General features: G+C 41.0%; 1 protein-coding gene across 1 annotated transcript; it reads left to right on the plus strand.

Moving 5' to 3' along the window:
- Positions 1-11,396, plus strand: LOC109927106 (pentraxin-4). The gene is given in 4 exon segments (XM_020527007.2): positions 1-37; positions 40-275; positions 1,013-1,595; positions 9,785-11,396. Coding segments are annotated over 4 exon segments (1,494 nt in total). The 3' UTR covers positions 10,423-11,396.
- The last annotated feature ends 3,143 nt before the right edge of the window (positions 11,397-14,539 follow it).

A 14,539-nucleotide genomic window follows, 5' to 3' on the forward strand; every position in this document is an offset into this window, starting at 1 on the left:
ATGCAGCTGCCAAATATAAAGCAAGTCCTCCTTATACACACGTACACACACATACAGCACCACGGTTCGTATTTAGGTTCTGCCACTTGCCCTTACTGAAAGGAATGCAGAGAGGATCCAGAATAATTCTGTTCGGGATGGAGTTCAGCAAAAAATTTATTTGGTTTTTCATCATTTGGGTTTGTTGCAACCTGCATGTCAGTTGCTCACAACACGCTGAAAGTGTGAAGCAAAGGAAACCGTTCTTTGAACGGCTGAGACGGCTGGAGGAGCAGGTGAGTCAGAGAAACACATCTGGCTGCAGACCTCTGTGTGCTTCCTGAGCAAGTCCTGTTGGACACAGTTTCTCTGAGGGTCGAAACACTCAGATCACGCTCATCATTCACATCGAGAAATGGCTTCATTTTAATTCCCTCTGGTGGTCAAACAAAGCCATTCCCCCCCAGTCAATTACTGGGGAGAAATAAATACAGATTTACTGTATCTGCTGGAATCTAGCAAAGCAAGAAGCTGCTTGATTGGAGCAGCTAAGATACTGAAAGCTGTCAACAGGGTACATGTGGGAGAGGACGTTTCTTCTTGTGGGAGAATCTAGAATTCGGGGATCTCGGTTTAAAAAGCAGGGATCACCCGTCCAAAATAGAGGAGGCAAAAATGTTTTTCGTTAGAGGATGATAAGTTTTTGGAATTCTTTTCCTGAAAGGTGTTGGAAACAGAATTTTTGATTATTTTAAGGCAGACATTCTTGTTAAGGTGCAGGTGAAAGGTTATGAAGTAGGCGGCAACGCGGATTTGAGGTTACAATCACATACAACATGATATTATTGACGGCTGAACTGAAGGGGCTGAATGGCCTACTTCTCTCCTTGTTTGTATCTATTATCCAATGATTGCACCGTCTCGGGATTTCAACATGATTTCGTTTAAAGACTTTCCCCCCCTCTCTAATCTAGTGCGGCATCTGGTGAAACATTATTTTAAATGTGTCTTCTTTCCAATTTTATTAACACAGTTTCGGCGATTCCAAGAACTCAGCTTGACACGATTACAAACCATTTCTGCCAACTTCAATATTTCTTCGAGTGTGGACCTTCGGCTCCAGTCGTTAACAGAGCAGTACAATAAAATCAGCGCCACAATGAACAGATTCCAAACTGCTACAGAAAATGACATCGCCACCTTGAAATCGTGGCTGAAGAAACTGCAGAAGAAGACCAAGAAAATTGACCTGAAGATGTCGACCTTGGAACAGATCCTCAACGAGCGAAGCAAGCAAATGTCAAAAGAGAAGAAAGAGCAGACCGAGATGATGGCCAACCTGACTGCAGCAGTAGAGGATCAGAGCGAGGGAATCAGCTCCCTGGCCGCGGGCAGGAGCAAACTACAGAAGGAAATGGAAAGCATTCGGGATGAAGTTAAAGGCCACAGTGTGATAATAGCCAGGTTTGAGGAGCGGATGAAAAGCACCTTGCAGAACGACGCTCTCTCGCCAAAGCCGAGGCCAGTGCAGGCGGCAGCAGCGATAGAGCCGCGAGTGCACAGGGCGAGGCCTGTCAAAGCTGCCAAGCAGCAAGATTCCCAAAAGGAAGGCTCAAGTATGTCTCAGTTCCACTAACAATTGGTTAGCGCCAGCAAGGTGGGCAGGCTGTTCAAAAATGTAGAAACGCAAAAAGTTCGTATCGCCGAAAATGCAGTTGAAACTTGAGCTTCCCCTGCCATTCCTGGTCTCATTTAAAAAAAGTTATGTACAGATCCCGGGGGAATAATTTAGTATCAATCTCAGCCCACAAACCCGAGCCTTCAAAGATAACAGGGCTAATTCTACCCCAGCCACAGATGCATTGCAATGATACAAATTTAAGTTAGGATTTTAAATGTTGCAAAGGAGAATGTGATACACAGATGAGGGATACAATCTTTAAAAAAACACATACAAAGGCAAATTCATTTTGCAAGGAAACATAGCAGTACCATGCTGTGTATTTTACCGCATATATTGTTTGTACGGCATTGGAATGTGTAAATGTTTCATTAAAACGAATACTTTAAGTGCTGACTCTTCAGTACCGTCCTCCAACCCACCAGCATAGCTCACCTCCAATCCCAGAATAGCTCGACTCCAACTTCAAAATAACAGCCCTTTTAAGAAACCGGAGCCTACAAAATGACGGAAGGTCTGAGGTCCAGAACATGTAGCTGCTAAATTAGTTCCATGGAATGTCTAAATACCCTTTCTATAAAAGCAGAAGTATATTAAGACCACTAGACTAATTATGATCAATAGTCAGTACGCAGGAAAGCAACAATGTTCAGAGTGTGAAATCAAGACATTTGGTTTGTTTGTAAAAGGAGCAGGAGAGAAACTGAAAATTGTAGTGAATAGCGATTAAAACCGTAGATTGAACATGGTGAGGTGGAGGAAAAAGTGAATAAAATTTTGAAAAATAGACCCAAACCTGTGACTTTGAGTCAGAAGAGCTATCAGTCTGGATGATGCCACATATGGAAGTGTCATGTTAGAGTTTAGTCTCTGCTTTACAGGGGAAAAAAATAAAATTGCCGCATCGTGGGAAACTCAGACTAGGGCTCCAAAACGCATTCAGAAATTTTAAAGGCCTGAGTTATGAGGAAGTCCAAACCGAAATACTCGTCTCCAAAGAGAACGAGTGGAAATTTGTCAGAGCTATTAAGACTTTAACAAGCTTTGTCGAGTCTGAATTCAGAAAAAGGTTCTTCTTATACAATATTTGAGGATTAGGAACAATGTTAAACGAAGCACGTCAATAGGAAATTTATGCATTTTTGTTTCACAAAAGAATGTCAGGATTTTAAATTGCATATCAGAGGAGCAGGCCAACGAAAAATACTGGTAGCTTGGAAAACGGAAATAAATATAGAAATGATAACACAGAAGCATGCACATTGACGTTAATCTTCCACTGGAGTGGTACTAATCCCACGTGTCTGCTCAATTCCCATATCTCGTCCCTTTCTTTAAACCCACATCAAAACTATTCTTTAAAAGTCTTAACTGTTGTTGACATGGCTGCTGCTTTCAGTTAGTGTGTTCCATAGCCATACAAAACTCTGCTTGGTAAAACTATTGGTCATGGAGTTGCTGAAAGTCACCACAAAAAGATAGATTTAGAATGGTATATGAACTGGATGTCTCAGAAAGCACAAATCACAACAAAGCATAAGAACTTTTGTTCCTGAAGTCATAGAATGGATACCATGTAGAATAGGACTATTTAGTGTGTACTGTCTGTACCAGCTCTGTGAAAGAGTAACCCTCCTGCCTACTCTCATCCATTCCCTGTAACCTTGCAAATGTTTTCTCTTCAGGTGTTTGTTGCACAACTTGATTTCCATATCTCACACATCTGGAAGTGATGCTCGAACGCTGTAGACATACCAAATTGTATATGTAGCTCCTTTAAAGTAGTAAAATGTCCTGAAGCACTTCATTAAATAAAAATAGTAAATCTTCTATTTTTGCATCTCATAGAATGCAGTTTATTTGATATTTTAACAGAAGTGCAAGGCAGTTTTGGCTGTGCAGTGGTACCCTAAGAGAAGTATAAAGTGGTACCAAAGCCTGTTAGGAGGAAACCTTAGGTATAGAATCAATTTATGTAGCTTCAGCTTCACGAAAAGTTACTTAGACAACCCTTATCATTACCTGGGAACTGTTAAAAGCTTGTTGAAAATCTTTCAGGTTCAGGAGTTTGGATACTCCCATTCATAATTTGCTATTGTTTGACATTACCAACTGATAACCAGAGCTCTACTCACCTGGAAAACCTGCATACATGCACAATTGCTTTGCTTCTTGACAATCTGGAAAATATATGAAAATAGTACTAGAACTTGAATCTACTGAACATATATTGCACCGTGTAGCTGCCATATAATTGTAGCTTAAGTTGATTTAAGATTTCTTTTGGTAAAGTGTTGTCCAAATGAAAAATCAACTTTTTTTTACAAGAGGGCAAATAGATGGGTACTGAAATGGACAATTAATCCAAAATCCCACACTTAGTAAGTGCAGTTTACAAAGAAAAAATGCTAGATTGTCAAAAAGAAAAAAGGAAAAAACCCTTTTTTCTATTAAAGACAACAAGGTGCAGAGCTGGATGAACACAGCAGGCTAAGCAGCATCACAGGAGCTGAAAGGCTGATGTTTCGGGCCTAGACCTTGTTGTCTCGGATTCTCCAGCATCTGCAGTTCCTACTATCTCTGATTCCTTTTTTTTATTAGATTTCATTACAAAAACATAATTTTATACAGATTCATAAAGGCCTGTAGATGACTTAGATTCAAAAGGATCTTTATTTCTAAGAATCGATACAAATGAGAAAATGATGTATTGTATCTGTATTGACATGGATGATGTCTACTAATACAGATTTTTCTGACAATTAAAAATCTCTGAACTTTTTTAATGGAAATAAGATCAAATATGCTTGATATTTTGTGCATGCATTGAGTTGATTTATCAGAGAAAGCTCAAAGGAGAAACTATTACAGAGACATGGCTCAGAGATGGACAGGACTGGCAGCTCAATGTTCCAGGGTTTGGATGCTGTAGGAAGGATAGAAAGGGGATGGGTTGCAAGAAAGGAGGGGGGGTGGCACTTTTGATTAGGGATAACATTACAGCTGTACTTAAGGAGGATATTCCTGGGAATACATTCAGGGAGTTATTTGGGTGAAACTGAGAAATAAGAAAGGGATGACCACCTTATTGGAATTGTTCTATAGACCCTGCCTATAGTCAGCAGGAAATTGAAAAACAAATTTGTAAGGAGATCTCCATTATCTGTAAGAATAATAGCCATAACAATGGCTATGGTAGGGGATTTTAACTTTTGAAACAAAGATTGGGACTGCCATAGTGTTAAGGGCTTAGATGGAGAGGAATTTTTCAAGTGTGTAGGAGAAAATTTTCTAAATCAGTATGAGAAGGTGTAAAACTTGACCTACTCGGGAAATAAGGCACAGCAGGGGACTGAGGTATCAGTAGGGGAGCATTTTGGGGCCAGTGACCATAATTCTATTATTTTCAAAATAGTGATGGAAAAGGATAGACCGGATCTAAAATTTAAGTTCTAAATTAGAGAAAGGCTAATTTTGACAGTGTTAGGTAAGAACTTTCAAAAGTTGATTGGGTTGGATGTTGGCAGGTAAAGGAACGGCTGGAAAATGGGAAGCCTTCAACAATGAGATAACGAGAGTCCAAAGACAATATTTTCCTGTTAGGGTGAAGGGCAAGGCTGGTATTGTAGGGAACGCTGGATGTCTAGAGAAATTGAGGTTTTGGTCAAGAATAAGGGGGAAGCATATGCCAGGTATGGACAGCAGGGAGCAAAAAAAGAGGCAGTAGGAGTAAACTTAAGAAGGACATCACGAGGGTAAAAAGGGGACATGATATAGCTTTGGCAAATAGGGTTAAGGAGAATCCAAAAGGATTCTACAAACACGTTAAGGACAAAAGGGTAACAAGGTAGAGAATAGAGCCTTTTAAAGGTCACCAAGGCCGCCTACATGTGGAACCGCAGGAGATGGGCGAGATACTAAACCAGTATTTTGCATCAGTGTTTACTGTGGAGAAGGATATGGAAGGTAGAGAACATGGGGAAACAAATAATGGACATTTTTCAAGATGTCATATTACAGAGGAGGTGGTGCTGGACATCTTAAAATGCATAAAGGTGGATAAATCCCTGAGACCTGATCCGGTGTATTCCAGAACTTTGTGGGAAGCTAGGGAAGTGATTCCTGGGCTCCTTGCTGAGATATTTGTATCATTGATAGCCACAGGTGAGGTGCTAGAGGACTGGAGGTTGGCAAATGTGGTGCCACTATTTAAGAAAGATGGTAAGGAAAAGCCAGGGAACTATAGACCGGTGAGCATGAAATTGGTGGTGGGCAAGTTGTTGGAGGGAATCCTGATGGACAAGATTTACATGTATTTGGAAAGGCAAGGACTAGTTAGGGATTGTCAATGTGGCTTTGCGCGTGGGAAATCGTGTGTCACTATCTTGATTGAGATTTTTGAAGTAACAAAGAGGATCAATGAGGGCAGAGTGGTAGATGTGATCTGTAGATGTGATGTGACTTCAGTAAGGCATTTAACAGGGTTCCTCATGATAGACCGGTTAGCAAGATTAGATCACATGGAATACAGGGTGAACTACCATTTGAATAGAACTGGCTCGAAGGCAGAAGACAGAGGGTGGTGGTGGAGGGTTGCTTTTCAGACTGGAGGCCCGTGACCAGCGGTGTGCCACAAAGGTGGGTGTTGGTTCCACTGCTTTTTGTCATTTATATAAATGATTTGGATGTGAATATAGGAGATATGGTTAGTAAGTTTGCAGATGACACCAAAATTGTACATGTAGTGGACAGTGAAGAACGTTACCTCAGAATACAGCAGGATCTTGATCAGATGGCCAATAGGCCGAGGAGAGGCAGATGATGTTTAATTTAGATAAATGTGAGGTGCTGCAATTTAGAAAGGCAAATCAGGGCAGGACTTATATACTTAATGGTAAGGTCCCGGGGAGTGTTGCTGAACAAAGAGACCTTGGAGTGCAGGTTCATAATTCCTTGAAAGTCAAGCCACAGATAGAGAGGATAGTGAAGAAGGTGTTTAGTATGCTTGCCATTATTGGTCAATGCATTGAGTATAGGAGTTGGGAGGTCATGTTGCAGCTGTACAGGCCATTAGGCCACTTTTGGAATACTGCATGCAATTCTGGTCTCCCTGCTATAGGAAGGATGTTGTGAAACTTGAAAGGGTTCAGAAAAGATTTACAAGGATGTTGAGAAAACACAGTATGGAGCTGGAGGAACACAGCAGGCCAGGCAGCATCAGAGGAGCAGGAAAGTTGACATTTCGGGTTGGGACCCTTTTTCAGAAATTGGGAGGGGGAAGGGAGCTGGGAAGTAAATAGAGGAGGGGTGGGGCTGGGGAAGGTAGATAGGATGGTGATAGGTGAGTGCAGGTAGGGAGTGGGGGGATTGGTCAGTGGGATGGGTGGGGCGGATAGGTGGGAGAGAAGATGGACAGGTTGCATCAGGTCAAGGAGGCAGGGACGACAGGAAGGGTTGGACATGGGATGAGGCTGGGGTGGGGAGATTTTGAAATTGGTGAACTCCATGTTTAGGCCATCGGGCTGTAGGCTGCCGAGGTGGAATATGAAGTGCTGCTCCTCCAGTTTGCGGGTGGTGCCATTGTGACATTGGAAGAGGCCCACGATGGTCATCTCACCCAGAGAGTGGGAGGGGAAGTTAAAATGGTTGGCGATCAGAAGGTGTTGTTGTATGTCACATATAGAGCGCAGATACTCTACAAAACAGTTTCTGAGTATATGCTTGGTCTCACTGATGTAGAGGAGGCCACATTGGGAGCAGCGGATGCAGTAGACCAAGTTGGTGGATGTGCAGGTGAACCCCTGTCTGATATAGAAGGTTTGTTTTGAGTCTTGAATGGAGGTGAGGGGTGAGGTGTAGGGGCAGGTGTAGCACTTCCTGCGGTTGCAGGGAAAGGCGTCGGGTGTGATGGAGTTAATGGGTAGTATGGAGTGGACAAGGGAGTCATGGAGAGAGCAGTCCCTACGAAAGGACGATAGGGGTGGGAGGGAAATATCTGTTTAGTTGTGGGGTCTGATTGTAGGTGGCGGAAATGGTGGAGACCATCCTCCTCCCCATTTCTGAAGAAGGGTCCACCTGCACTCACCTATCACCATCCCACCTACCTTTCCTAGCCCCACCCCTGCTCTCTCTATTTATTTCCCAACTCCCTTTTCCCTCCCCATTTCTGAAGAAGGGTCCCTCATCCCCATCTCCTTGACCTGACATAACCTGTCCATCTTCTCTCCCACCTATCTACCCCACTCATCCCACTGACCAATCCCCACCACCCCCTACCTGCACTCACCTATCACCATCCCACCTACATTCCCCAGCCCCACCCCTCCTCTACTTATTTCCCAGCTCCCTTCCCCCTCTCCATTTCTGAAGAACGGTCCCGACCTGAAACATCAACTTTCCTGCTCCTCTGATGCTGTCTGGCCTGCTGTGTTCTTCCAGCTCCACACTGTGTTGCCTCTGATTCCAGCATCTGCAGTTTTTGCCATCTCTTTACAAGGATGTTGCCAGGGTTGGAGGGTTCAAGCTACAGGGAGAAGCTGAACAGGCTGGGGCTATTTTCCCTGGTGCATCGGAAGCTGAGGTGACGTTATAGCGGTTTATAAAATCATGAGGGGCATGGATAGGGTAAATAGACAAAGTATTTTCTCCAGGGTGGGAGAGTTCAAAACTATATGGCATAGGTTTAAGGTGAGGAGGAATGATTTAATAGGGACCTAAGGGGCAACGTTTTCATGCAGAGGGTGATGTGTGTATGGAATGAGCTGTCAGAGAAAGTGGTGGAGGCTGGTACAATTACAACACTTGAAAGGCATCTGAATGATTAGGGAGGATTTAGAGGGATATGGGCCAAATGCTGGCAAATGGGACTAAATTTATTTAGGATGTCTGGCCAGCATGGATGAGGTGGACCGAAGGGTCTGTACATCTCTATGATTCTATGTCGCAGATGACAATAAAAAGTTATTGTTTGGAAACTATTTTGGCTTGATGTGTGCGACCTCTTCACCCAGAGCCATCTGTTTTAACCTCATTTTCCTGCCCTTTCGCAATATATTTTTAGATCCTTCCTTTTGGAATATGTATCAAATTCTTATAAAATTTATTTTAATTTGACTGCATTTGTTGTAATAATCGGTGTGAAATATTTCTCAAAATTTTCCCATTTGTTATTCAACTAGTAATCTTCATCTTGAGCCCAAGTTACTGATTTACCAACTAACAGAAACAAGTTTTATTAATCCTCTCAATCTTTCATAATGTTGGAATATCAATAGCATAACCCTTAAATGTCTTTATTTGGAATGGGTGCGTATAGCATACTGATTAAGCAAAGAGTCCTTGACAAGCTCTAGAGGACCCTTCCCAAAAAATGTCAAATTGGAAAGGGTCTACTAAACCATACTCCATCAGAACATTATATACACTCTTACCACCATCTTCTGCAGGAGCCTATTTAGAGTTTCCTATTCTTACAACACTCATACTATTAGAAACCCCAGCTTGCCGATTAATCATATTTTCAATTTGTTTCCCTCTATTTGCTGCCTCAGTGTACTTCCAACGTGGTAACAGATGCCGTATAATTTATTAGCACGGACAAGATAGTCTCCTTCTGAGCATCTGTGGCATCAATAAAAGCTCCACTTCTATGGTTGTGATTGTGTCTGTAATTAATAAAGCTGCCTTTTTAAAATTCTGTATCTATCCTAAAATATAAATATTTACATTAATTGTATCTTTAGTCCCACATTTGAGCAATTTTTGGTAGAGTTTCCACGTTGCTGATTCAGTTAAAAGTTTTAAAGTCCTCGAAAAACATTATGTCTTCCTTTTTCCTCACAGATGGCAGGTTATAGTTTAACTTCCTGCAGAGGCTGGAATAGCCCACAGTCTGATTTAGACTTAAAATTTGTATATATTATAAATTACATAAATATTTACGTTGCATCATGCAAGGTGATAATATTTGGTATCGAGAGCAAACTCTGACATACAAAGCTAACATTAGGTGACAATCTACCCCTAAGTGAGGTGTGAAAGGTATGAATCAGTTAACACTTATTGCTTAGATCTGTAAGCATGTTGCCCGATATGTCTGATTGTTCATTTGTTTCTCTGTTGCAGTCTGCAATGTGAATTCGATGATGCACTTTCCCAATTCTTCCATTGAAAACTATGCAACCTTTGGCAAAGACTTTTCAACTGGGCTATTTGAAATTACCATCTGCTCTTGGCTCAAAACCAAGGCAAACTATTTGGGAACAATGTTGTCATATGCAACCGAGGATAATGACAACAAGTTGGTACTCCATGGCAGAAATACAGGCAAACAAACTACCATTCATTTTGTAATTGGAGATCCATCATTCAGGGAGCTTCCTGTGAGACCACTGTTAGATGGCAGATGGCATCATGTATGCATCATCTGGTCTTCCTTTGAGGGCAAGTACTGGTACTACATTGACAGACGTCTGGCAGCAACTGGTTCCAAATTCCGAAAAGGCTATGAGATCCCTGCTGGTGGAACACTTATAATAGGGCAGGAACAGGATAATATGGGAGGAGGCTTTGATGATAATGAGTCCTTTATAGGGAATTTGGCTGGATTCACAATTTGGAATCGTGCTTTGTCTCCTGGAGAAATCTCAGGTATCACCACAGGAAAGTCATTGCCTGGAGGCCAAATTTTAACTTTCAACAACGTTTCTACTCTTAATGGTGAAGTTCAACATTATAATTGTACATGTCTGGAACACTGTTAGGAACAAACACATTGGTTAAGGACTGATTTAACTCCACTTTGTAAAGAATATTCTGGTCATGTTTCTTCACTGTTGCTGTGTTGGTTTTCTATAGCAATTCAGAAGTGTCATATTCAGCCCACAGCAATCTGCTGTAGAACCCAGGATCACATTCAAACTTTTAGAAATCAGCCAGTAACATTTGGCTAAACATCCTGATTATTGCAGACTATAGCATTATTGCTATAAGATTATAGCAAGTAATAGAAAGAAAGTCTTTGGTGAGACTTAATGGATACATCCAAATAAGGTCAATGCATTTATAATAATCTTTATAGAATATATCACAGAAATATTTATAAAACCAAGTACAATAATTATAATGACTCAAATAGTCTTGCAGAATCTATTTTAGTACGGCACACCAAATTCACTCCCTCCATTAATTGTGCTATGGATTTAGTTTGTATCATCAACAAGGTACACTACAGCAACTCACCAAGGCTTCTTCTAAAGCACATCTTAAAGCCATGAACTTTACCACCTAGCAGGTCATGGGCAATAACTGTATTGGAACATCAGGAACTGAAAACAACAACCATCCTGATCTGGAAATAAATAATCATTCCTTCAATATCGCTGAGTCAAGAACCTGGAACTCCTTAGATAACAGCACCATGGATGCACCTATATTGTATAGTCTGCAGTAGTTCAGGTAGGAATTTGACTGCCAACTTCTCAAGTGCAATGAGGTTGAGGATAACAAATGTTGGCCTGTCAGCGATGCTACATCTGTGAATGGTTTTTAAAAATTATATACAAATTCTAGTCTACTAATTTCAATACTGATAAATAAGTATAATAATGTGCTTAAAGATTTCTTTATTATGACCCACAGTTTCCTATGAAGCAAATTCTTACGGAAGTAACATATTAATCTTGTTTGTTCCTTCTATTTTTGTAAAATGCTTTACTCATAAAGTGATTTGTTATCAACTACTGATAACTGTGTGAACGTTTCTTATTAATGGAAAATGCTATCAAAATCTTGCAATTGAATTGCACCCTAAAGACAGCTAAAGCAAAAAGCTCCTGATCATTATAGGCACCAATTTATTGAAGGACAATGGCCATCATCCTGACACCATTGCAAAAGCACATAATGATTAGGATCCTTGTGCAATGTCATGGTCCAAGCACATCAATGTTATCAATGTTGGTCCAGTCACAAAATGGAGAACATTAAGGCCCTTGAAAAGGCTTTCTGAAGGGGTGTTTATTTACTTACGGGCTATACATAATGAATATAGACATAGAGTTGGGTATCAACTGTAAAAATAAATTCTAAAAGTCAACATTTGATTCAGTTCTCTTAAATTAGGGAAATTAAATGTTGTCCGCATGGATAGGTTATGTGATCTCAGGGAGCAGGGGAGAAAACCTGTACTAACAGCAGAAAATGTTGGAAACAGTAAGCAGATTAGATAGCATCTATGGAGACAGAGATAGCAATAATATTTCAGATTGATGACTTTTCATCAGTTCTGGCAGAATGGTGCAATACTCTTGAAGGACTGAATATTGTGCTCCTGCTCTTATACTCTAATTCCTGGACCCATATTGGTAAGAAAATAGGAAATTGGGGCAGAATAGGCTACTTGACTCTTTCAGTCTACTTTATAATGCAATATTATCACAAGCTGATCTTTCACCTCAACTCCAATTTTATCCCCATAATCCTTAATTCCCATGATATCCAAAAATTTATTTATCTGTCATGAGTATAATGTGCTATTTTAACATTTAAAATGTTCTCCTAGTTTCAGTGAATCTCTATCATGTAGAACCTTATTGAATACCTTTAGAAGGCTCTACAAATATGTCATAAAAACAAAAAACTGCAGATGCTGTAAAAAACAAAAACAGATGTTGCTGGAAAAGCTCAGCAGGTTTGGCAGCATCTGTGAAGAAAAAAAAATCAGAGTTAACATTTTGGGTCTAGTGACTCTTCCTCAGAACCTTCAGACCTGCTGCACTTTTCCAGCAACTTCTGTTTTTGTTCCATATAAATATGTCCATTGACACTCTCTTATCTAGCACATTAGTTACCTCTTCAAAACATTCCATGAACGCTACAATTAATCTACTTAGTACATCTTTCTTTGCAGAGTAAAGTTCATTATTCTTCTGTATGTCAATGTCTAAATATTTCATAACACAAAAAGCCACTGCTTAATCTTTGAAATACATACATCTGCGCAATTTAAATTGTATCTGAGCAACCTACCGATAATCAGGCCAATAAAAGTGATAAATTGGATTCACTTTGAATGGAAAAGAAACTAATTCAAAATTCATAAATATGCTAGAGTTTTAATTATACAGGTGTGCTCTGTAACACGTGTCCCAGCAACGTGAATTGGCTATAACACGATTGACGAATGGGGAAATGGTATTTGTAAAACGCAAACTTTGTGTTGGCTATAACACGATTCTGACATTGACATCACATGATCAGTTTGCAACCTTTGCCGTGAGCATGTGCCAAAAGCGCTGGCATCAAGGATCCTTGTGCTTCCTGTGAGAGGTACTGTACAATTCTGCTGTGTTACCCACAAAATGTGAGGACAAAGTGGCAAGACTGATAACAAGAAGCGTCCTGGTGATAAAATTGCAGGTGGTGTATGTAAAAGAAAGGCTATGATGCTGGAAGAGAAGCTAGATGTTGTAAAGTGTTTTGATCATAATGAGAGAACATGTGATATTGCTTGTGCAACAGGAATGAAGGAGTGTACCTTACGCACCATTAGAGACAATGCAGAAAAGATTAAAGCAAGCTGTATTGCTGGAACAAGTCTGACTGCTAGCAAATCTGAGAGGTCTTGCACAAAGGAACTTGAGGAGATAGAAACATAGAAGATAGGAGCAAGAGGAGGCCATTCAGCCCTTTGAGCCTGCTCCACCATTCATCATGATCATGACTAATCGTCCAACTCAATAGCCTAATCCTGCTTTCTCCCTGTAACTTTTGATTCCATTTGACCCAAGTGCTATGTCTAACTACCTCTTGAATACATTCAATGTTTTGACATCAACTACTTCCTGAGGTAGTGGATTCCGCAGGCTCACCACTCTTTGGGTGAAGAAATGTCTCCTCATCTCCATCCTAAATGGTCTATCCCAAATCCTCATACTGTGGCTCCTGGTTCTGGACACACCCACCATCGGGAGCATCCTCCCTGCATCTACCCTGTCTGGTTCTGTTAGAATTTTATAAGTATCTGTAAGATTCCATTCCCACCGCCCCCCCCATTCATCTGAACTCCAGCAAAAACAATCCTAACCTAGTCAATCTCTCCTCATACATCAGCCCTGCCATTCCTGGAATCAGCCTGGTAAATCTTTGCTGCACTCCCTCGAGAGCAAGAGCATCCTTCCTCAGAAAAGGAGACCAAAACTACAAAGAATATTCTAGGTGTGGCCTCACAAAGGCCCTGTATACCTGCAACAACACATCCCTGCTCCTATACTGAACCTCTCGCAATGACGGTCAACATAACATTTGCCTTCTTTACCGCCTGCTGCACCTGCATGTTTACCTTCAGTGACTGGTGCACAAGGACAGCCAGGTCCCACACTCCCCTCTCCCAATTTACAGCCAGCCGTTCAGGTAGTAATCTGCCTTCTTGTTTTTGCTTCCAAAGTGAATATCTTCAGATTTATCCAAATTATGCTGCATCTGCCATTGATTTGCCTACTCACCCAACCTGGCCAGATCACGTTGAAGGATCTCTGCGTCCTCATCACAGTTCACCCTCCCACCCAACTTGATATCATCTACAAACTTTGAGATGTTACAATTTGTTCTGTCATCTAAATCATGAATATATATTGTGAATTGCTGGGGTCCCAGCACCAATCCCTCTGGCACCCCACTAGTGACTGCCTTCCAATTTGAAAAGGACCCATTAATTCTTAGTCTTTGTTTCCTCTCTGCCAATCAGTTTTCTATCCATCTCAATACACTTCCCCAATCCCATGTGCTTTAATTGTGCACAATAATCTCTTATGTGAGACTTTGTCAACCACTTTCTGAAAGTCCAAATAAACCACATTGACTGGCTCCCCTTTGTAAACT

This window comes from Rhincodon typus, chromosome 21, assembly GCF_021869965.1.
Source record: "Rhincodon typus isolate 14 chromosome 21, sRhiTyp1.1, whole genome shotgun sequence".
Lineage (NCBI taxonomy): Eukaryota > Metazoa > Chordata > Chondrichthyes > Orectolobiformes > Rhincodontidae > Rhincodon > Rhincodon typus.